This window comes from Molothrus aeneus, chromosome 13 (genome assembly GCF_037042795.1).
Source record: "Molothrus aeneus isolate 106 chromosome 13, BPBGC_Maene_1.0, whole genome shotgun sequence".
NCBI classification, from domain to species: domain Eukaryota; kingdom Metazoa; phylum Chordata; class Aves; order Passeriformes; family Icteridae; genus Molothrus; species Molothrus aeneus.
The window spans coordinates 2951622-2976667 of NC_089658.1; the positions used below are offsets into that span (position 1 = coordinate 2951622).

A 25046-nucleotide genomic window follows, 5' to 3' on the forward strand; every position below is an offset into this window, starting at 1 on the left:
TGGAATCACAGCAGATCCATGCAGGATTGCTCTCTCCCACACTCTGCAGCCATTCCTCTTGCCCCTTTCCATCAGCAGCCCCCAGCAGGGAGCAGGGAGGAGCAGAGCTCCACGGGGATGTGTTCTGCTGGAGGGGAGGCTGAGCAGGGCTTGCTGCCCTGCCCTCAGGGATCTCTGCCCTCCCTGCAGGGTGTGTGGGGTCAGCACAGCACCCAGGGGAGGAGGCCACGTGTTCCCAGCAGCTTTCAGGGCTCAGCAGAGTTCAGATCTCTGGGAGAGGAGCTGCCAGGTCAGCTCTGGGGGAGCAGCACACACTCTGCAGCTGACTCACCAGTGTTTCCAGTTTTTAATAAAATGCACGGCAGGAAAGCTAATGCTGAAGCCCCTGGGACTGGGACTCAGCAATTAATACTGCAAACATCCTGCCCTGCAGCTCCAGGAGCAGCCAGACACCCACTGCTTCCACGGCTGCTGAAATGGAACATGAGGCATGTGGAAAACACCCAGAGGAACCAGACTCGGGGATTTATCGAGGCCCTGAGATGATTTTGGCAACACCAGACCCTTCACAAATCCCCTGGATGAGGATCAAACCTTTAGGAAGCAGATGGGAGGTGATCAATCTTCTTTCCCTGCAGCATGGAAATGAGGGCTGGTTTTACAGAGTGCCAAGTGGTGGGAAACCCCAGAGCAGAGGAGGAGCAGCACCAACACACTCACAGACAGAGCCTCCAAAGCATCTGGACCTCACTTCCAGCTCCCCTTGGCTGCAGCAGCTTCAGAAGATTCCCCTTTTCCCCAAATTTCTGGCTCCTGTGTGCAATCAGGGCAGCCATGCACAAGGATATTTATTTATCTCCTCAGAGCTCCCACCAGGCTGGTACAGAATGTCCCAAAATCCCTGGCACAGAGGCCACCCTGGCCTCTCCCCTCCCAGCTGTGTCCATCACACAGAGCCATGCTGGAACCTTCCATCCTCATCCTGCCACCAAAGCCTGAGAAGAGCCCAGAGCTCCAGTTCCTTGTTTCCTGCCTCCTTGGCCTCTCTCAGTACTCCCCTCCAGATCAGATGTAAATTGTTTCACTGATATTACCATCCACATCCACTGCTGGTCCCAGTGACATGCCTGGAAATCTTCTCAGGAGAATAAAGGACATTACTGGGAGAAAAACACCTATTTTTCCCCAAAGAACTACTGCACTCTTTGTTAAATATTCTAATCCCAGGCTATTTTGGAATTGGCATATTCCTGAACAGCTTCTGGAGTGGAAGCCCCCTAAACTCTAGGTGGGGCATCTCTCCAGTTCTTCACCCACTTTCCTGAAGCTCCATTTTCAGAGATAATGATTTTTTTTTTCACTTCTTTTAAGTGGAACAAAAAAAAAAAAAAAAGAAAAAAAAAGGTGATTTAGCTGCAGGGAAGAAGCAGAAAAAAAAATCTCCCAAGGCAAGTTTAATTCCCAGCTTCAGAGGCTCTCAAGGCTGCGAAGACAAGGCTGCAGCACGAGGAAAGCTCTGCTCTGGAGAGGAGCTCCCTGCCCTGCCCTCCTGGAGCCTGCTGAGCATTCCTGCCTCTGGAATGCATCCTCACCCTCTCCCCAGCCTTGCTGCTGGGATTTGCCTCTTTTCTTCCTCTGTCCCATGTCCTGCCACTTTTGCAGAGCCTTCCCTTTGACTACAGCTGGCAGCTTCAAGCCCAGCCTGCACCTCTGCCCTGAGGGATGGATGGGGAGAGCCAGGAGCTGCTGCTGCCATCACAGCCAAACGTTGAGGTGAGGGAATTGCGCTCCAAATCTGCTGCTCTCAAGCCATCCTGCCATGGCCAAGGCACCCCCAGGAGGGGGATGAGGCCACCTGCACCTCTGAGCTCCCTGGCATGAGCAGCTGAGTGTCCTCCTGGCCCTGAGCAGCACAATGGGGCCCCAATCTCTGACTGCTCCTGCCCCATAAATAAAGAAAAGGCAGCATGGGGAAGCCCAGGCAGCTGCTGCACAGTTGTTGTTCTGCTGGAGACAAGCAGAGGGTTCCAGGCTCCAGAAGTGGCAGTCTGGCAGCAGCAGGAAGAGAACCATCATTGCAGAGAAGAGAAATGAATAAATAAACAGCAAACAGATGACTTTTCCATGGATGCTCACTCCTCCAGGCACAGGCAGCCTGTGCCCACAGCCGTGCATGTGGGAGGCATGGCAGGCTGGCACATCTTTGATACATTTTACATTTGTTCTGTTCTTCCCCAGTGCTTGATTATTTCCTTTATTCAAGAAGAAATTGGCTGGGGGAATCTGGAGGTTAAGAACTGTAGTAACAGGCAATTTTTTAAGCTTTGTCAGTTTTTGCTGCTTAATCAACTGGACATTGTCCCTTTGAATAAAAGCTCCTGGATTCTCAGCAAGATGGTTGAAAGGTACCATGAATTCGCCCTGCCTTTGCCATACGGTGTCCAAGTCCCTCCCAGCAACAGCAGGGCACAGCTTGGGATGGCACTGGGCAGCCTGGCTCCTCATCCCGTGACCCTGGCTCACTCCAGGGTGCTGGGTCACACCGACCCTTCCAGGGGGCATGGGGCAAAGGGACCAGCAATGGCAATTATGGATCAGCCCCAGCCCTGTCTCTGGGACTCCACATACTCAGATTCCAGCGGGAAGCAGCTTCCATGCCTGCGCCTTGCTGCTACGTGCCAGGAGAGGGAGCCTGGCTCCTGCCATCTGCGGCTCTGCCGGGGCCGGTCCTGCTCCGAGCCCCGGCACTGTCCCTGCAGGATCTGCCCCCAAACCCCGGCACTGTGTCCCTGCAGGACCTGCCTCTCTGTCCCGCACTGTGTCCCTGCCTCCCTGCCCCCAAACCCTGGCACTGTGTCCCTGCAGGACCTGCCTCCCTGTCCCGGCACTGTGTCCCTACAGGACCTGCCTCTCTGTCCCGGCACTGTGTCCCTGCAGGATCTGTCCCCAAACCCCGGCACTGTCCCTGCAGGACCTGCCTCCCTGTCCCGGCACTCTGTCCCTGCAGGATCTGTCCCCAAACCCCGGCACTGTGTCCCTGCAGGACCTGCCTCCCTGTCCCGGCACTGTGTCCCTGCAGGACCTGTCCCCAAACCCCGGCACTGTGTCCCTGCAGGACCTGTCCCCAAACCCCGGCACTGTGTCCCTGCAGGACCTGCCTCCCTGTCCCGGCACTGTCACTGCAGGACCTGCCCCCAAACCCCGGCACTGTGTCCCTGCCTCCCTGTCCCCAAACCCCGGCACTGTGTCCCGGCAGGACCTGTCCCCAAACCCCGGCACTGTGTCCCGGCAGGACCTGCCTCCCTGTCCCGTACTGTGTCCCTGCAGGACCTGCCTCCATGCCCACAGCCCCGAGAAGCGGCAGGACGGCCCCGGGGGATGAAAGGAGGAACGGGAAGCTGGGGGATGGCAGTGGGTGCTGCAGGGGGGTCACCCAGGGGCTGCGTTTAGGGCTGAGAGGTGCCATGGGGAGCATGGATGGGACGTGGGATGCTGCAGAGGGGAGACCCTGCCCACCATCTCTGAGCAGGTTATTTGTATTTAATTTTATATATATATATATATATATATAAAAAAATATAAAAATATAAATATATATTATATATGTGTTTATATATGTATATCTATATATATGTATATAACCTATAATATATAATATACAATAGAAGTATATATTTTATATATGTTATCTATATATGTATAGATATGTATAGATAGATGTATACATATACATATACATGTATACATATACACATATATACATATATATAATATATAAATAACATATATAAAATATATATTTCTATTGTATATTATATATTATAGGTTATATACTAAATACTAGATACTATATATTAATTATATATTATATACTATGTACTACATACTATATATTATATTATTTATTTATATTCCTATATTTTATATTATTTATTATATTCTTGTAATATTATATATTATATTTTAATTTTATTATATATTTTATATTATATATAATATTTTGTATATTTAAGATATACTATATATTATATATATATTGTATTTTATATATGTTTTGTTATATATATATATATATTTATTTTTAATTATTTATTACGAGCTGATCAAGGGAATGAAATATACAACACCTGGCATCGGCCCCTCACTCTTTGGGAAGAGGAAGAGAGTGGAAACAGGGGGAAAAGATAAAACAGGGAAGAAAGGAGGAAACACATCAGGTCCAAGTGCTCCCTGGCCAGCACTCACCACCATGCGGTTGAGGGACACCCAGCAGTCGTCGGGGAAGTCCTGCAGCATGGGCACCAGGAACTGCAGGCAGCCGTCCCAGTGGCACAGCAGCAGCATCATCCCGATGAGATTGACGATCCTCACCACGGCGCTGGCCAGGTCGTAGGTCATGTGGAAGATCTGCGGGCACACAGGGCCAGGTGAGACAGCAGCTCCCCCAAACAGCCCCCAGCGTCATTGCACACAGTGTCAGGCTCCAGAACCCTGCTGAAGGGACAGACAACTGCACCAGCTCAGCTCAGGCACAGTGTGCAAGCAGAACCTGCTGAAAAACAGCTGAAAAACCAAAATACAGAGCTAGGCAAACAGAACCAGCTGAGAAACAGCTTAAAAACCAAAATACAAACTCATCCTCAGTCACCCCTCCTATAGGAATGTGCCCCCTGTTGACAGTGACAAAACTATCCCCTGTCCCCTTAAAAAGGAAAGAAGCTCAGAAGTTCCTGTCCTCGATTAGGTGAAAAATGCATCTCATAGGCCTGGGGGACTTCACCTCACACTTAAGGATAGCCAATGGGACAGGAGCCAAAAAGTCCCACCTAAGCAACTTACTAGAAAAAGAAGAGAATAAAGAAACAAATGGTTTTTGTGAGGTGTTTCACCAGGGGCAAGAACCTCTTGCACCTAGATCAGCTTTTCTCTGTAAAGAGTTTATTATTTTGCCTTTTATTAAACATTTTTCTTTCCAACACTGCAACAGAAGCCACCCTGCTCATTTTATGCCTCCAAAGGTAGCTGAGCTATCTGGAGTGAGAAATAAACCTCTAAGAGCTTATGAGATCTGGCTCGTGGAGGCTCCTATTACTCCTGCCCTGCACCTTTGCCTTCTAATTTGCCATTAAAAGCTCCATAACTCCTTCTATAAAACAAGCTGGTTGCAAATATTTCTGGACCATCAGCCACTCCTCAGGAATCAACTCTGTAATTCAATTTTTTAGCTGCAATGCCCTTCTTTGCTTTCTGTTCTTGCTGGATATGTGTTCCACAGTGACCCATGGTGGCAGCTGCCTTTGTGCTGGGTGTCAGCTGCAGTCCCTGCATGAATCAAATGCAACAAGGAACGGCCTCCAACTCAGCAGAGGCTTCTGGAAGAGGATCTGATTCATCTTTTTTCTTGTACTCCTTGTGTTCTGCTGCTGCACTCCTGCCCAGGTGAGCAAGGAAAAGAGAACCATGGTTTTCCTCATCTGTCAGTTCTTCACGTGGAAAATAAAGCTGCAAACACAACTTTCTTACAGGTCAGAAGTGACACAGCCCCTGATCCAGGGGGGTTCAGGTGGCATCACCTTCCAAGGGACATGAGTGAGTGTCAGGGTGGTTTGTGACACAGGTGACAGGCTGTGTGATGTGTGCCCAAATCCATACACCTCCTGGCTTCTCCAACAGGAACAATCCTGCTCCTCCCCTCACCATGGCACCGCGTGCCTGCCACCTTTGCCCACACCACACATCAGCCTCTCATCCCACAGGAAGGCAGCTCAACAGCTAAAACAGCAGGAAACCTTTGTTATCAGCAAAGCAATCACATTTTCCCAGCTGGAATTGCTGCTGTTGGAGCTGGCTGTCCAGCTGGAATGTCTGGGTCACACGCCCACAGCGATGCCCATGTGCCCAAGTCTTGCCAGGAGGGAGCACAAGGATGCTGGAATCCAGAAGGATGAATGATTTGGAAAACTGCTGCTAACTCCATTATTTCCCTGCATCCAGGCTGGAGGCCACACTGCCAGTGTGAAAAAGGCCATTTGAGTGATCTTTCAGGGCTGAAAAGAAGAATATCTCCAAAATCCAGCATGAAAGGCTGTTCTAGGAAATCCAGCTCTCACTGCTGACTCAATAGGTCAGTATGAAAGCTGAGCACATAATTCATACAGAATAATTCCTCCTGGTTTCCTCTGTTTTCCTCCCCCTGCAGAAATTATCATTCTCATTTAGATAACCCAGAGCGAATCCATCCTGTTGGAATGAGAGCCCGGAGCTGTGCTTTTAATGAAGCTGGAGCAGCAGTTTGCAGAAGGATCTTTTGTGCCACCAGGGTTTTTCTGGGCTAATGACTTTTCCTCTCACACCTCCGGGTGTTTTTCAAAGAGCTCCAGCCCTGCTGTAACCCAGGGAGCTCCAGCCAGGGGCAGGGAGAAGCCCTGTCAGACTGACAAAGGACGTGCCTCCCTTCCTTTGATAGATGAAAAGCAGACAGTGAAGAGCCCGAGGGCATGGATGGCTCAGGGACCAGGTGATGGACATGGAGCTTCTGAGAGGAGGGTTGGGATCCATCCTAGTCAGGCTTCATTTGGTGCATGCAGAGAGAGGAGAGGGTGGATTCAGCTCCTATTCTGCACCTTGGGATCCAGACTGGAACACCAGAGCCACTGGATGGGAACAGATCCCTGAGGGTGACACATCTGGGCTGTGGCACCTGAGAAGGAGCTCAGGGATTCCCAGAAGTAATTATGATTATGAACTGCAAATGTCTGAGCTGCAGGTGAGACAACTCTAATTCCAAATGTCTCAGGAGTTCCCAGCTCCTGCCCACTCCTTGGAATACATCTGCATTCCCATGCAGGAGAAAAGCAGGAGCAGTCCTGGTGCAGGAATAACTGTGAAGGGCTGGGAACAAACTCCTGCCACTGAGAAGCTCCCACTGCAAAGAGGTGCTGGTGTCACAGGGAATTCTGTCCCAGGTGTTGCAGTGCCCTCCAGCACTTCCTTGGCTCACCAGGGAGAGGAGGGCCAGGAACATTCCAGAAGAGCTCGGAGGAACACGAGGTGTGACTGCAACTTCTCTGGTTTCCATCAGGAACACTCAGGACTTTGTGTCCTGCTGTAACACAACCCAGGCTGGGTCCCAGAGCATCACAGCTCTTTCCACCCCAGCACTGCCTGTGCTTCCTGACTTGCACTGGGAAAAAGGGAGCCAGGAGAAGAGCAGAGCATGGATTGCCATTTAAAGGATATTCCTGGATAGAGAATATCCCTGTTTTTTTGACAGACCAAAACAATCTCTGGCTTCAGCATCCCTGCTACAAAATCAGCTCTGTCCTTCCAGCCAAAGTTCACCTTGCAATTCTTGTGGAAAGGACAGCTTGGGAAAGTGGGAGGACCAAAACTTCCCTCCAAAAGTAGTTTCTGGTTATGTAAGAGCTCAGTCTCAGAAACTCCACTGGTACAGCACAAGCTATCAGGAGCAGACTGAAATCCTGTCAGCCCCAAGTACCTGTGCAGGCCTCCTCCATCTGGGCTGCAGCAGCATTCCTCCAAACTCAGCACCTGAGCTGGAAGGAACCAAGGACACCTTGGAGAAGTGGGGCCTGCCTCTGGCAATGGCTCCAGTCAAGGCTGGGAGGTTAATTAGGCCTGCTGGCCTGTGCTGCCACAAGGCTCAGGTGCTGTCCAAACCACAGCCACCACAGTCCCTCTGCTCCAGCTGGGGCCACCACCATCCCTCTGCTCCAGGTTGGCCACCACAGTCCCTCTGCTCCAGCTGGGGCCACCACAGTCCCTCTGCTCCAGCTGGGGCCACCACCATCCTTCTGCTCCAGGCTGGACACCACAATCCTTTGGCTCCAGCTGGGGCCACCACAGTGCCTCTGCTCCAGCTGGGGCCCTGGGGTTGCCCTGTCCATGGAGACATCCTGGGGCAGTGCTGGGCAGGGCAGCAGCTGCTCCAGGCACACCCTGCCAGGGCCAGCCCTTGGCACAGCTGGGCTGGGATCTGACTGCACATCCAGGCTGGGATTTGACTGCACATCCCTGCTGGCTTCTCACCCTCTGGATATGCTGTGCCTGGAGCCAAGGGGCTTTCCCAGGCCTTTGGGGTTCTGATGCAGAGGCACCCCAATGATCCTGGCTGAGGCAGGGTGAGCCAGCAGATGTGAGTGCTGGCTCTGGCAGGACTCACTGCCATCCATGGGGCTCCTGAACAGATTCTGCTCCACAGGAAAGCACTGAAACTGCTTGTTGCCCTTCACTACTGCACTGCCAACGTGGCAGGAATTCTGTAGCTCCACATCCTGCCTGGTCCCGAGCCAGTGCTGGTGTCTGTGCCCACACCATGGTTAATATACAACTGTGATAAATCCCCTGGGGATAATCAAGGAGCTGTGACACTGCTCCAGCTTAAAAGAAGCAAAGATTTTACTCTTCATTTATGGCTTAAAAAACCCACAGACCTGAGAAGGAAATACAAATCTCAAAAGAGAATCAAAACAGTCTCATATGCTGTTGTGAGTGCTCCAGGGTCAGAGTTAAGGTTGTTCTGCTGTGAGGAAAAACGTGTTTACTCACATTTAAGTAGAGTATTTGTGGGCTGTGGGGAAGAAAGTTGACATGTCTTTCAGTCTGCCTTTCTCTCCTTGGCTTTTGAAGATAACAGAGGTAAAGATCCATTTTCTTCACAGAGGCATTAGCTGCCTTTTCAAACCTCAGTGTTAATCTCCCATAGACTGGGGATAGGTGGGTGCTGCAAAGAGCTTTTCTGAGCCTAAAATCCAGTTTAGCCAGATTACTGAGGGTGGCTGTGCTGAGTGAGGCCCTGCAGCAGCAGCTGCTGTGGCTCTGGATCACCCAAAACCACTCATCCTGTTTAGTCCCAAGACCAGCCTGGACAACGAGCTCATTCCAGCCAATGTGCAAACTGAAGGCAGCTCACTGATAAAACGGTGGGTTGGGGATCAGTGCCAGTTCTTGTGGCAAATGTCACCTTCTGCACAGCCAGGGTGAGCCCTGACTGACACAACTCACTGAGGAGGGGAAGGCTTTGGCAGCCCTCATGAACAGACCCAAATCCTGGGAAGCTGCAGCGAGGGAGAGACAAGAACACAGAACTGGCAGGGTGGGCTTCCCCAGGAGGACAAAGAGCCTGGGCACACCCAGGGCACTGAGGCACAGGAGCCCTGGGGAATGCAGCCAGGGCACACAGAGCCAGCTCTGAGTGTGGCCAGGGCACACAGAGCTGCCCTGAGCACACCTGGGGCACACAGAGCTGCCCTGAGCACAGCCAGGGCACACAGAGTAACCCTGAGACACCTGGGGCACACAGAGCTTCCCTGAGCACACCTGGGGCACACAGAGTAACCCTGAGACACCTGGGGCACACAGAGCTGCCCTGAGCACAGCCAGGGCACACAGAGTAACCCTGAGACACCTGGGGCACACAGAGCTGCCCTGAGCACACCCGGGGCACACAGAGTAACCCTGAGATACCTGGGGCACACAGAGCTGCCCGGGGCACACAGAGCTGCCCTGAGCACACCTGGGGCACACAGAGCTGACCTGGGCACAACTGGGGCACACAGATCCAACCCTGAGCATACCTGGGGCACACAGAGCAACCCTGAGACACTTGGGGCACACAGATTCAGCCCTGGGCACACCCAGGGTACTCAGACCAGCCCTGGGCACACCTGGGCACACAGAGCTGCCCTGAGCACAGCCAGGGCACACAGAGGAACCCTGGGCACACCTGGGGCACACAGATTCAGCCCTGGGCACACCTGGGCACTCAGAGGAGCCCTGGGCACACCTGGGACACACAGAGCCAGCCCTGAGCACAACCAGGGCACACAGAGCCAGACATGGGCACACCTGGGGCACACAGAGCAGCCCTGGGCACAGCCAGGGCACACAGAGCCAGCCCTGAGCACAGCCAGGGCACACAGATTCAGCCCTGGGCACACCTGGGCACACAGAGCCAGGGCACACAGAGCAACCCTGAGACACCTGGGGCACACAGAGCAACCCTGAGACACCTGGGGCACACAGATTCAGCCCTGGGCACACCTGGGCACACAGAGGAGCCCTGGGCACACCTGGGCACACAGAGCCAGCCCTGGGCACACCTGGGCACACAGAGCAGCCCTGAGCCACTCTGAGCACACCCAGCAGTCAGGGCTGGCAGGGAAGGGGCCCCTCCCCCAGGAATTGCACTGTGGAATGAACCCACCCTGCTGGCACACACGGGGTTTCAGCAAGGCAAAGCAACATCTCAGCTGCTCCTTTCCCTCTCCTGATGCTGCTGTGGGAAATGCATCATCCCCTGCTCCTTGCTCCTTCCTCACCCTCCCCAGCTTCCTATTTCTTCTCCCAGTGATGTCATTCTTAAGCTGCATCAAAATATAGTCAAATTTGACTCCAGAAGGTTTCCTGTCCTGAGCAGCTCCTCAGGTTTTGGTCTTTAGGAAGAATGGACACACTTTTTTTCTTTGGAAGAGCAGACAAAATGCTGTTCTAGCCACTAAATTATACAAACATAGAAACTCCAAATTTCCAAGGCAATTGTTGCTGCCAACAGGCTGAGCTGGGGAAGAAGAAGAATTCCCTAAAGAAACACAGTTGGGTTTACTGACACCTCAGGAAGCAGGATCCCTTTAGAAGGAGCAGCACTGAGTCAGACATCTTATAGATACACATTTTAATATTGGCTTTTGGCAAATATTAAAATGGATTTTAGATGTGTGGTGGTAAAGTGACTTTGTTATAAAGATATGGATTTTATTTCTGTTCATGAGGCTCAGTGCAGCAGCTGCTATCAGTGTGCAGTGTTACAGTGCCTGCTGGGATGGGATAACACCCACTGAACACAGGGTGAGCACACCTGGACACATCTGCCACACACAGGGTGAGCACACCTGCACAGCTGTGCCACACAGGGTGAGCACACCTGGACACATCTGCCACACACAGGGTGAGCACACCTGGGCACATCTGCCACACACAGGGTGAGCACACCTGCACAGCTGTGCCACACAGGGTGAGCACACCTGGACACATCTGCCACACACAGGGTGAGCACACCTGGGCACATCTGCCACACACAGGGTGAGCACACCTGGACAGCTGTGCCACACAGGGTGAGCACACCTGGGCACATCTGCCACACACAGGGTGAGCACACCTGGACACATCTGCCACACAGGGTGAGCACACCTGGACACATCTGCCACACACAGGGTGAGCACACCTGCACAGCTGTGCCAGCCAGCAGCACTCACCCTCTGAGGGCAGTGTGGGCCAGGGCCCAGAACTGGAGGGGATAAAAAGGGACTGAAACCACAATCCAGGAATCCACGTGCTCTAACAAAGCAGATCCAAAGAAGAGATGTGCTAAACAATTCCTGGAACACGTAAACCACTTTGGGGAAAAGTTTACTGTGCACAAGGGTCTGTGAATATGCAAAGGGCTGATGTAATTAAAAGGTTTTTAAGGGGTTAGGGTTAAATTTGCCCTAAACCAGGACATATCCCCAAAGATAACAGGGGGCTCTTGGCTGATGCCATAATCACCCTTGCTCTATGGTCCTTGTCTCCTAGTGTCCTTTATTAAACTTTTTCAATGTTCACAGGAGAGTGCACGTGTTTCTCCCAGACAGCTCTGGGCTGTGCCCATCACCGAGTGCCTGGGACAAGGAGGGAGCTGGGATGCAGCTTGTTTGGGCCAGGCTTGGCAGCAGCAGGCAGCAGATGGGCTGAGCAGGGCCGGGCTGTGGAGCACAGCTACATCTGCAGGCTGTGCGCACACTCCAGCACGGGCTGGGGCTGTGCTCACCCTCTTTCTGCTGTGCCAGCAGCCAGCCAGCTGCCAGAAGATCAAGTTTTAGATGAAGGCAAGAGTTTGGGGTTGATTCTGTTTTTGTGCTTGCTTTGCAGCGAGTGACACGAGCAATGTCAGCAGAGCTGCTGATGCTGCTGCGGGAGCCCGGCCGTGACTCACCGGGGCAGGGCAGGGCCGGGCTGTGCCGCGGGAGGGGAGCGCTCCCGGGCCCAGGTGCTAGCAGAGATAGCCAAGCACATTTTACACTCCAAATCCAAGAATCCTTTGTGCTGCCCTGGCAGTTTTTCCTCTGCAGGTCTCGGGGGCTGTGCTGACACTCAGCTGCTGTGCTCCCAATCTCCCTGAGCTCTGCTATCCCGGAGGGGCCAGCAGGGCACGGAACGGGGAAAAACCTCCTGCGCTGGAAGCTGAGGGCAAAGTGTTCAGCCAAACCTCGGGCTGGCAGCTCTGATCTGCTGCTCGTGGGCTGTGGGATGGCCCGAGGAGGTGCCTCAGTGTGTGTGGAAGCAGGGCAGCACAGCCAGTGCTCCTGCCCCAGCCCGGGCTGGGAAGCTCTGTAAGGGACCACTAAACTTCCACCTCCTCCTCCTCAGATGATGATGATGATGATTGAACTCTTCCCAGGCAACTTGCTCCTGGCCACTGGAAGTTCTTCCCCAGGCAGGAGTTCAGGGAACAGAGACAGAGAACATCAGAGAGCAAAAGGAAACAGAGAAAAATGGCATTTTCTTGCCTTCTCCCTCTGAGACTTGTGTCTACTGGAAAATATTTACAGCAGAGAAAGGTGAAATAGCAGGACTAATTAGCACTGAGAAGGCTGGTGTAGCTGGCAGATGTTTATGGATATATATAAACCCCAAAGATCCTGCCACCACCGTGTGTTTTGCCTCTTGCACTCTCAGAGTTGAGGTTGTCATGACAGCAGCCCCCCTTCCTCTCCCCATGCCACCATTCCCAGCCTAGACTTTAATCTTCATCATTTTAAGAACTTTTGTCACCACGGCAACGTGACACAGACTTAAAAATATTTTCTAGCACAACTCAAACGACTGTCTTTCCTGCACAGTTCCCTTTCAACCTCCAGGAAAAAAAACATTTGGGGTTGGGTTGAGTGTGAGACTGCCCTGGGTGTGAGACAGCAGCAGCAGCAGCTCCAGGGAGGAGGGATGGTGACACTGTCACCTCCAGGAACAGCAACACAATGACTGGGGCCAGGGCTTTTTCCAGCAGCTCTGTGACTTTGGAGGAAGCTCTGCTTTGCTTTTCCATGGGGTTTATGTTCCCACACGCCCCCAGCTCAGGTTTTCCACAGGATCTCTCGGTGCCTTTGGAAAAGGGAAGGAAAACAAGCCCCCAGAGCTGTAAATAGGTTGGGTGTCTGGTTCTCAAGGGGAATTAGAACCCTTACCTGCTGAGGCTGGCTCTAATCTCTCAGGGCTCTTATCTGCATCTTTGGGAATTGTAGTCCCTCTGAGAGGCTTGCAATGAATCACTGCTGGAAATAGGTCATGGGCTTTTTTGGACGTTTAAGAATGACCACAGTCACCAGACAAAAGGTCTGCCTGGCTCAGGAGCTATACATAGATGTGCCAGGGAAAGGAATATCTGGGATGCTGAGGGGAAAGGAGGCTGAAATCCCTGGGAAAGGCACACAAAATTGGGAAAACAGGAAACTGGGGCCTGCAGGCCTGGAAATGGCTCCAGAGGGGCACTGAGAGGTGCAGGCTGGTGCCAGGGACTCCCCCTGGAATAGCAGCATGGGGCTGATGGATGCCTGAGCCAGGAGCTGCAGGTGAGGCTGCAGCCTCTGCCAGGAGGGCTCATTTGTGGTCTGAGCCAGCCTGCCTGGGCTAAGTGGGAAATCAGCTCTGAGCTGCCAGGCCCACAGTCTGCAGGCAGCTGGCACGAGCAGCACTGAGAGAGAGCAAACACTGCTGCCAGCCCTGCTCAGCCTGTGCCAGGTCAGTGCCAGCCCTGTCCCCTGCTCAGCCTGTGCCAGCCCACTGCCAGCCTTGTCCCCTGCTCAGTCTGTGCCAGGTCAGTGCCAGCCCTGTCCCCTGCTCAGCCTGTGCCAGCCCACTGCCAGCCTTGTCCCTGCTCAGCCTGTGCCAGCCCACTGCCAGCCTTGTCCCTGCTCAGCCTGTGCCAGGTCAGTGCCAGCCTTGTCCCCTGCTCAGCCTGTGCCAGGTCAGTGCCAGCCCTGTCCCCTGCTCAGCCTGTGCCAGCCCACTGCCAGCCTTGTCCCCTGCTCAGCCTGTGCCAGGTCAGTGCCAGCCCTGTCCCTGCTCAGCCTGTGCCAGGTCAGTGCCAGCCCTGTCCCCTGCTCAGCCTGTGCCAGGTCAGTGCCAGCCTTGTCCCTGCTCAGCCTGTGCCAGCCCACTGCCAGCCTTGTCCCTACTCAGTCTGTGCCAGGTCAGTGCCAGCCTTGTCCCCTGCTCAGCCTGTGCCAGGTCACTGCCAGCCTTGTCCCTGCTCAGCCTGTGCCAGGCCACTGCCAGCCCTGTCCCTGCTCAGGCTGTGGCAGTGCCCAGGGCAGTGCCAGCCTTGCCCCTTGCCCAATGCCAGAGGACATTGGGAAGCTGTGCTAAGGAAGGGATCCCAACCCTTTTCCCTCTGTGCCATGGCTCTTTGGAAGCTGTTTGACTTCCACAGGGACAGCTCCAGCACAGCCTGAAGGGCCCTGATCAGGAGCTGGAAGTTAAACACCAGTCAATGAAATCATTTCTTGTTTTAGAGCTGTTTTCCTGGAGCTCAGCTGATGCTCCCTCTGCAGCATCTGAGAGCGGATTCAGGGAGCGTCTGGTGTGCCCCAGGTGCCTCCCTGTCCCCATCCCAGAGCCTGACCTGGCAGCCAGGGACTGTTTGTATCCATAAACACAGCACCAGGACACGGCAGCAACACAGTCACAGCAAGAGAACAGACTCCTCAATGAGAAAGAGAATTGTCTTCTCAAAATTCTGACTGCTTGTAGAACAGCTCTCATTCCCTATTTCATCAAGATATCACCAGCAACCTTTGTTTTCTTATTCCTTTCAGTCCCACCTGAATTTTTTCTTTAAAATTCAGAACAGATTTTTTAAAATCCAAGCTTGATCCCTAGGGATCCATATGATTAACAGGTGAGATTGAATATGAACTCACTAGGTCCCACCCTGGAACTGCAAACTTGCTGAAGAACCACAGAACTCCTGCAGTTTCCTCTTGATCAATTAACATTATTTCTTTGATGCTACCTGAATTTCAATCAAGACAGCACAGCACACACTTGTCACCCCTCTGCTAACCCAGTTTGGGGGTCTGTAGGAGCACAGGGGAAGAAGAGAGCCAAAAATGCACTCCCCAAAAGGAGCATTTTTGTCTGTGAAAGGCTCTCTGTGCTGGGCACAGCAGGGGCAGCGTGGGCAGGTGAGGCCCTGGCCCAGCCCTTGGGTTACATTTGATTATTTGCTGTCCCAAGACAGGACCTGGGGCTGCTCCAGCCTGGCCCAGCCCTTGGGTTACATTTGATTATTTGCTGTCCCAAGACAGGACCTGGGGCTGCTCCAGCCTGGCCCAGCCCTTGGGTTACATTTGATTATTTGCTGTCCCAAAGCAGCACCTGGGGCTGCTCCAGCCTGGCCCAGCCTGCCAGGATGCTCTGTGCTCCGCAGGGACGCTGAGTGCTCCCACCTAACTCAATCCTGAGCTTTAATTCCATTAAAGCCACAGCAACCAGGCACAACTTCCAGCCTGGGCTCCTGGGGGCTGCCAGGGGCTGTAATGTCCAGGGAGGAAGCTCCTGGCAGGCCTGGAGCTGGGAATGTTTCCTGTGGCTTGGGGCAGAGTGTGGGCACAGCTCAGGGTACTAATAATGAAGGGATGGGACTATTTTTGGGCTAAGAACAATTTTTTACTCAGATAAACATCAGTCTCAGAGGCTGTGAGGTTTTAGAGGAGCAAGCAGATGGCCACAGCTCAAAGTAGTCACAAGCAAAGTCAGAGCAGGCTGGCCTGGAGCAGGAATGGAGTGGGCAGCAGGAGCAGGGCTCACCCTTCCCCTGTGCTCAGCACTGCTGGGGGCACACCTGGAGTGCTGTGTCCAGTCTGGCCCCTCAGTTTGGGAAGGACTTTGAGCACAACCAGAGGGGGCAGCGAGGCTGGAGAGGGGCTGGGAACACAAACCCTGTGAGTGAGGAACCCCTGAGGGAGCTGGGGGTGCTCAGCCTGCAGAAGAGGAGACTCAGGGCTGCCCTCCTCACTCTGCACAGCTCCTGAAAGGTGCCTGTGCTCAGCTGGGGCTGGGCTCTTTCTCCAGCAGCACTGACACACCCAGAGCACACAGCCTCGAGCTGCACCAAGGGAAATCCAGGTTGGATAGCAGGGAAAAGGTTTTTACAGAAAGGGTGATAAAGTTCTGGAATGGCTGCCCAGGGAGGTGGCGCAGTCACCATCCCTGGATGTGTTTAACAAAGCCTGGGTGTGGCACTGGGGCCAGGGTGTGGGGCTGGGCTGGACCTGATGATCTTTAAGGTCTCTTCCAACCTGGTGAGTCTGTGAATTCTGTGAAAGTTTGTTGCAAGGCAATACAGAACTTTCTAAGCCAATGAATAGATGCCACAAGGTTTCTTTTGCTTTTCTAACCTATCACCTTTAGCTGCTGCACTGTGGGTATTTTACCCAATAGGCTTCTGTCTCACTTGCACACAAATGCTCCTGTTACAACTTCTAAACTCTCAGTTTATTCCATACAACCCCACCCCTACATTAGAAACCCTTCACCATTTATCAATGCAGTTTCTCACTTATTTAAAGCATAGTCTTACTTACCACTATAGAAACATAAGTTTATGATTTTTCTGCTTAATATCTGTGTATTATATATTTACAGCAACTCAAGCTTCTCCCAAGGCTGCAAATCAACCCCTTCAGTGTCTGTGGAAGTTTCTGCTTTTCTGATTCCCACACAGGGAGCAGAGGATGCTCAGCCCCAGGGCCTGGCTGGCACAGGGCTGAGCCCTCCTCTGCATGGGATCCACTCTGGACACTCTTTGCTCTTCCTGCATTTCAGAGAGGGCAGAAGAAGGGACTGGGGCACCTGTCTGTCACCTGACAGGAAGGACTGGGTCACCTCCCACCCCAGGGACAGAATCCTTGGCTGCAGCCCTGGGGGGACTGGAAGAGCTGTGCCAGGCTGTGGGCACAGGGAGCACAAACCCCAGTGGCTTTGTTGGTCAGTGCTGGGTTTTTCCTGAGACCAGAGTGAGAACCCCCAGCAAGGGCTGGATCATCTCTGGGGGACCTCAGCAGCGACAATGTCCCTGCCCAGACTGACACAAATGTATCTTAATGCAGTGTCACATGTCACAGGCAGCCCAGACAAGTGACAGGGACACAAATGTCCTCCCACGCTGCTGGGACAACAACAGCAATGTCACCTTTTCCTGCTGCACCTGAGAGGGGACAAATCCCACGGGAACAGCACTGGGAAGGTGAATCCTGAGGAGCTGCAGCTCCCATAACCTTGGAATGCACACCCAAGGCTGCTCCAATGCCAGCAGAAGAGAAAAGGGGGAAGTGCTGGGTGAATTCTTGATTTCCTTGAAGAATCTAGGGCAGGGAAAACTGGTTTTAACAAAGAAGCAGCCTAGATGATATTTGTGAAAGTATGAGGGATTAATTCCTGCTGTGGTTGTATGTAGATTTCATAGATTATATAAAAATGTACTCAGGCAGAACAAAGACATTGAAAAGCAGTATTTAAACTCTACCTAAAACATTCTAACATGCATTAATACATGCTGGGCAGGAAGAGAGTCCCCAAAGGCTGCCATTTTAATTAGAAATCCAACAGGAAATTCTGCCTGATGACAGCTATCAGGGCAGGAATCCCAGGAGCCCCAGCAGGGAGAAGGAGGAGATGTGCACAGCTCCCTGAGGGGTGTAAGACACCAGGATCCCAGCAACCCCAGAAACAGCAACAACAGCTGGCCAGGGGCTTGGAGGTGCAGGAAAATTCAGGGGTTATAAACCATCCCTGTGTCTGTGGGAGGAGCTCCCAGGAACCTCCAAAGTGCCTTTGGAAAGGGTTCCCCATGAGATGAGGTCCCAGGAACCCCCAAAGTGGAGCCCTTGGAAGGGGCTCCCAGGAACCCCCAAAGTGCCCTTGGAAAAGATTCCCTGTGGGAGGGGCTCCCAGGAACCCCCAGAGAGGAGCCCTTGGAAGGGGCTCCCCAAAGGAGGAGCTCAGGAACCCCCAAAGTGCCCTTGGAAGAGGTTCCCTGTGGGAGGAGCTCCCAGGAACCCCAAAGAGGAGCCCTTGGAAGGGGTTCCCTGTGGGAGGAGCTCCAGGAACCCCAAAGAGGAGCCCTTGGAAGGGGTTCCCTGTGGGAGGAGCTCCCAGGAACCCCCAAAGAAGAACCCTTGGAAGGGGTTCCCTGTGAGAGAAGCTCCAGGAACCCCAAAGAGGAGCCCTTGGAAGGGGTTCCTCTAGAAGGGGCTCCCATGGCTCAGTAGCTGCTGTCTCAAGGAGCCATGGAATTTGGAATTTGCTGCCTTTTCAATTTCATTGGCTGAAATTGATCTTTGCTGAATATATCTTTGCTGAATATATCAGGAAAAATTAATACAGAACTCATCTTTTTCTAGCTGACTTATTACTTTGCAGGGTTTTCTTTTTCATCTCTTCCCTTTAAAGGAAAGAATGCCAAGCTTTTCTTTTCTTCCAGGTTGTTCTCATCAGATTTCTCTGAATTCACTTTACTCTCTAGTGTAGAAGTAGCCCAAGTAACTAAAATTGGAATATTTTTAGACTCAGGTAACCTACAATGGCCATTTATATTATTTTTAGTGCCTGTCTCCACCCTGTGCTCCCTCAATCCCTGTTCTCTTTTCATCCCCTCCAGTAGAGGAGCAGAAGGGAAGAAGTTCTGGAGAAGCAGCTTCTATGGAAAAGCTTCACTACAAAACACAAATGGAGCTGCTTTGTGTACTCACTCATGTTTACTCTGCTTGGTTCTTGTTCAGTAAAGGAAACTCAGTCCTGGGGGAATTAAAACCTGCTCAGTGCACCTGTCCTGCCTTGCCCTCCATGGTCTGGATCATTCTCCAATCCAAGCTGATTTAATGACACCTCATTGCTGTGAACCCCCAGGCCAGCAGCAGGGAAATTTGCCCCATCAGAAAAAGCAAAAATGATGGCAGCAGTACTGAGAAATGTCCAGGGGGATGAGGTGCCCAAGGATGGCAGCACTGAGCACTCCTTACAGCCCCCAGCAGCTGCCCCAGCCCAGCCTCCCCCTCAGCACCTCTGGGGGTCATTCACAGACATTCTGGGGGGTTCCAGCTCTGAGCCTTGCAGAGCCACCCTGGCTGTGCCTCCAGGGGCTCCAGGCTGTGCCCACGGGGCTGCACCTGCCCTGGAACACAGGGAAGGGCTGCACTGAGCCCTGGGGATGTGGAGAACTCCCTGCTCCACCCTGGCACTGCCTGCAGCACTGGCTGAAACCAGCAGTGCATTTGGGAGGGCTCAGGGTCTCAGGGAATCACTCCTGGCTACAACACTGGCTCACAGCAGCAGCAGCAGCAGCAGCAGTGGATTTGGGAGGGCTCAGGGTCTCAGCAGCAGCAGCAGTGGATTTGGGAGGGCTCAGGGTCCCAGGGCTGCAGCATTGGCTCACAGCAGCAGCAGCAGATTTGGGAGGGCTCAGGGTCTCAGGGAATCACCCCTGGCTGCAGCACTGGCTCACAGCAGCAGCAGAAGCAGCAGTGGATTTGGGAGGGCTCAGGGTCACAGCAGCAGCAGCAGATTTGGGAGGGCTCAGGGTCCCAGGGCTGGAGCACTGGCTCACAGCAGTGCATTTGGAGGGCTCAGGGTCCCAGGGCTGGAGCACTGGCTCACAGCAGTGCATTTGGAGGGCTCAGGGAATCCCTCTTGGCTGCAGCACTGGCTCACAGCAGTGCATTTGGGAGGGCTCAGGGTCCCAGGGCTGCAGCACTGGCTCACAGCAGTGCATTTGGGAGGGCTCAGGGTCCCAGGGTTGCAGCACTGGCTCACAGCAGTGCATTTGGGAGGGCTCAGGGAATCACACCTGGCTGCAGCACTGGCTCACAGCAGTGCATTTGGGAGGGCTCAGGGTCCCAGGGCTGCAGCACTGGCTCACAGCAGTGCATTTGGAGGGCTCAGGGAATCACACCTGGCTGCAGCACTGGCTCACAGCAGTGCATTTGGAGGGCTCAGGGTCCCAGGGCTGCAGCACTGGCTCACAGCAGTGGATCTGGGAGGGCTCAGGGAATCACACCTGGCTGCAGCACTGGCTCACACCAGTGCATTTGGAGGGCTCAGGGTCTCAGGAAATCACTGCTGGTGACCCCAGTGCTGAGCTCTCCAGAGCTGTGCTAAGGACAGCACCCAGCCCATTCCCTGGGGAAGTGCAGGTGTCCTGCACATGGCAGGGGGGTGGAACTGGAGGATCTTTAAGGCCCTGTCCAACCCAAGGGTTCTGTGATTCCATCATTCCATGAAGGCTGTGGGCTGTTCCATGTCTGGGTTTGTACTGACACACTGCAGATCTCACACAAGCTGGGACTCCAGGAGAGGTTCAGACCCACAGCAGGAATTGAGGAAAGCTGACATTGCCTTTTCTCCCCCCAAAAAATCCTACTGGAGTGGTCAAACTACAGCAGGGCTGGATCTGTGCCCTTGAGAGCAAATCCTGCTGGCAGAGGGATGGAGAAGGCAGCAGTGCAGGGCTCCAGTGCTTTGCATTCCCATAATGGGTGTCTTCTCCAAGAGCCCTTCCAACCCAAGGAGGGTTATAATTCAGTGTCAGAGGGTTACGAATGAAGGTGGATCCCTGACCCCAGAAAGCTTTGGCAGGGCAGGAAATAGGAGCAGCTGCACCCTATGGGATCAGGCAAGGGAAGCAGGGACACCTCCTAAGCAGCATTAAGGGAAAGCTTTGGCACTCAGTGATTTCCTGTTTCAAATAACACCACAAGTTCTTTCTTTGCACTTAAGGTGCTCTCCCCTCCACAAATGGAACCAGGATTAAGCTGCACATGAGGAGTTCTGCCAAAGCAACACAGGGTGAGCAAGTTGGGCTCTTCCAAAAGCCAGAACTTTGGGGTTTCTCAGCAGCCTGTGAAGGCTCTGAACATCAAAAAACCAAGGGTAAACTGAGCATGGGATGAGGCAAATGCAGGGCACTGAACTTGACCTCTTCAGATTTCCAAGCCTGGATGGGAGACCCCAGGTGTGAGTCTGCCCTGACAGTTTAGGGCTCAGAACCCTGAGATCCCATCTCTGTGTCCTATAGCCTTGAAACTCCAAAGAATGTAAAAGTTTGTGTCCTTCCACTAAACCTGGATTCACAGCACCATCATCTCCCAGAGTTTAGTGTCCATGGTATTGAGAGCTGGGAATTCAGTGAAGATTCTCTCCTTGACCACCTAGACCTGGAGACTTCCTGCAGGGAATTTGCTTGGAAGCACATGGATGGGTGTGGGCACTCCCAAGGGCAGCAAACAAAATAATCTGAGGGATGAAATTGCACAGCCCCAGTGGGAAGACCGAAAATGGAGTCAGGAACAGATGTCTGATATCCCAGTTATTAGTCTGGATCTCCCTAAACCACCAGGAACCTCAGGCTCTGGAAGGACTGGAGTGGTGTTCAGATGTTTAATGAGTGATTGGTGTTTGAGGCTGAGCTCTGTAGCTCCCTAGCACAGAGACAAGAGATGATCTGAACATCAGGATTTCATTCTGGACTCCAGCTGTGCTCCAGATATCGTGGAGGATATCGTGGACTTTGACAAGACAATGAAATTGGTGATTTTCTCTTCTTCAGATCTGCTGGATGATGAAAGGGAGGTGAGGAGGGAAGTGTTGAGGAACATGAAGGATGAGGTGAAGGGGCTGGAGCAGAATGTATTAGGATGCAATCAGAGAAAACCCTAAACTGAACCTCAAGGGGAAAAAAAACTGACTGGAAGGGTCTTTATCCCATCTCTGGCAGTGCCCAAGGCCAGGCTTGGAGCAGCTGGATAATGGAGGATGTCCCTGCCCATGGCAGGAGGTGCAATGAGATGAGCTTTAAGGTCCCAAACCAGCCTGGAATTCCATGATTCCATGACCCTGCTAAAGGAAAGGCAGGAGCCCACACATTTGGGGCACTGGGGATCAGGGCTGATGGGGAGCACAGGAGGCTCCTGTGGGCAGCTGTGGCTGCACCTGGATCTGCCCAAGCCAGCACGTCCTGGCTGTGACTCAGTGCAGCCAAGGTGACCTGGCAAGCCTGGCAAAGTCCCCAGGGAAGGCCAGCAGGGCTGTGCTGGGGGTCAGCCCCACGGGCAGGATGTCCTGCTCTCAGAGGATCTCCAGGAAGCAGCAGGATCTCTCCTGGCCATCCCAGGGAGTGTGGCCACGTCCTTGCAGTGGGAGCTGAACCTGGCACAGCTCCCAGTGCAGCCAGCAGGGCCCAGGGGAGGGCACAGCTTTGCTGTCCCACTCCCAGGAGGCTCCAAGGACTGGGACACTGCTGTCCTGGCAGGGTCACCTCGCAGGTGGGGACCCCACCTGGTGACTCCACCTGAGCCAGGCACCACCCACCCTCATGGGGCTGTCCCAGGCTCTTCCCCACTCCTTCCTGGCCCCATGTCCTGTCACTTCTCTGCTGCCAGGGCTGGCATCTGAAGCTGGCAGCTGCCTCCCATCCATCAGCACATGCCCTGCTCTGTGCCAGCTGTAAGTGAAGCTGGCACAGGGGTGCAGCCTTCCCACCTTCCTGGCTCCACAGAGCATGGAAGCAGCAGCCTTGGGCAAGGGGCTGTTGGCTGGGAGGCACAGGGAGCTCTGCACCAGCTGCAGACCAGAGCTGATGGCAGCAGGGAGAAGCCCCTGTGTGGGGTGCTGATGTCCAGCTCTCCTGCTGAGGAAATGCCTTGCCTGGGGTAAAATATTCCCCAGCCCTTTGGGCTTTCTCCTCCAGTCACTGTGGAAACAGCTTCTCCCCAGTTCCCCACCAGCAGAGGGAGTTCTGGGGTGGCACCCAACAGCTCACATCTCCCCAGTAGGGAGGGAGCACAAGGGAGCACAGGCAGGCAAATTTTGTTCTCCAAATGACCAGAAAAATTGCTGGCTAATCAGAACAGGCACTGCCTCACTGATTGTAGCTCCAGCTCCTCTCCCCTCCCAATCCCCCATTAGCTGATCAGGGTCAACTGCTGGGCTCTGCAGCTCTGCCCCTGTGCCTGCAGAGGTGGGGAGGGAAGGCTGGAGCTGCAGCACATCCTGGGGACCCGTTCCTCAGGCAAGAAGGGGCAGAGCCCTCCAGCACTGCCACCCTGGGGAGCTCCTGGAGCCCGGGCTGTGCTGGCACCAGGAGCAGGAGCTGTGCAGGGGCTGTGACCTGTGTGAGGTCCCTGCTCTGTGATGTCACTGACACCCAGAGGGACAGAGATCAGCCCGGTTTTCTGCAGTGCTGGGGAAGCTCCAGGAGCAGCAGGGATCCCTGGGCTGGCTGTGCAGCTGCACAGGGGCTGGGAGCAGGGTCCAGCCAGCTCCCAGTGCCAGCAGCTGCAGGTGCCCAGCCAGCACTCCGTGCAGCAGGCCAGGCTGAAGGCTGCAGATAAGGGGGCAGTGCTCTGAGATAAGGCTCCTTCCAAAGGCTCCTGCAGGAGTTTGCTGCGTGCTGTGGCTCAGGGAGGGGAGGAGGGAGAGGCTAAAGGCCAGAGGAACATGTTCCAGCCTGGCTCCACACCTCACTGCCTGCATTCCCAGCACTCCCAGCCAGCCAGGATGGAACTGAAGGGTTTTTTCCATCTTCCCAAAGTGGGCTGTGTTCTTCCTTCCCTGCCAGCTGCTCAAATGACCTTGAAGATGAAAAGGAGAGGGGTAAAAAAAATCTGTATATGAGAAGCATCATCCCTGTGTGCTTGTACCTCATGTCCAGCAATGTTCCTGCCATGCATGGGACATGAGAGGAGATCCAGGGAGGACCCCTCAAATTCCCTGCAGTGGAGCTGCACTCTTCCCACCACATCATGGGGTGAACTGCTGCATGGACAGCCCAAAAAACGTGACAAATACTGCTGCTTGGAATATCTGACACCAGCCCCTGAAGATCAAACATTCCCTGCCAGGACAGACAGGGGGATGCTTCAGGCCTTGCCCAGCTCTCCTTCCTCCTGCCTCCTTTCACAGGAGCCCCTCCATCCTGCTGCCCTCCCCTGCTGCTTCCCTTACCCATTCCAGAGCTGCACTGGGGCTGCTTTATGCTCAACACAAAATACCAACGTGTCTTTCAAGTCTGGAGGGAAGAGAGCTGAAGTGGAAATTCTCATCTGTCTTTCCCACCAGCCTGAGGTGATTTATCAGCTGAAGAGGCTCCTGGTGGGATGTCTGTGACTGCTGGCAGGGAACAGACCTGGGCAGGGAGCTCGGAGTGCAGAGGGACAAGGCTCATCCCCATTCCTGTGGGAAGGAACACTGGAGAAGCAATGACCACCATGGATCAGGGATTTTTCACTTGAATAATGAATTTCTCTCCTCTTTTCAAAGGACAGCCCTTGTCATCCTTCCTGTGCATTCAAGAGTCGATGGGAAGGAGAGGAAGGTGCCTGCTCCACTTTGCATTTCCCTTGGACACAGGGAGATCCAGGGAGAGGCTCACAACACCCAGAGCTCAGCAGTGCCTTAATTTACTCCAAACCACCAGCGGAACATCCCCTCCAGCTGGGCACAGGGCCTGACAGAAGCCTCTGGACTTTGGCTACCCCAAGTTGGTGTCATGAACTGCACAATTCCAGCCTAATTCCCTGCAGCCTCAGCAAGAGGCACACAGTTGGGATAAAGTGTGATTAGTGGCTGTTTGGGTGATGCACACTGGAGAGGAGGAGGCTAATCAGCCCTATTCCAGGGACAGCCTCTCCAAACTGGGCTGCACGGAGCAAATCAAGAGGAATTAACACCCGGCACTTTGCTGGGTGAAAAAAATATATAAATGAAGAAAAAACAAACACAGCTGCTGCGTCTTAACTGCTCTCCACCCTCTCCAGGGACTTGAGGAAAAGCAGGCCTGTCAGCTCCTTTAAGGGACATTATCCTCACAGTTTCTCTCCTGTGTTTACAAGGAAGCAGGGCTGCTGCTCGTTGGAGTGCTTGTCAGTGCCACACAGAGAGAGGCTCTCCCAAAGTTCAGCCTCTGGAGCTCCTCCATGCTGGGGCAGAGCTCAGGT

General features: G+C 53.5%; 1 protein-coding gene across 1 annotated transcript in view; it reads right to left on the reverse strand.

The window, feature by feature from the left end:
• The window catches only part of HCN4 (hyperpolarization activated cyclic nucleotide gated potassium channel 4), a 104568-nt gene that overhangs the window by 36903 nt on the left and 42619 nt on the right, over positions 1 to 25046 (reverse strand). Inside the window, exon 3 of the mRNA XM_066558965.1 lies at positions 4246 to 4407. Coding sequence (XP_066415062.1) covers positions 4246 to 4407 — 162 coding nt within the window. The remainder of the gene's footprint in view (positions 1 to 4245; positions 4408 to 25046) is intronic.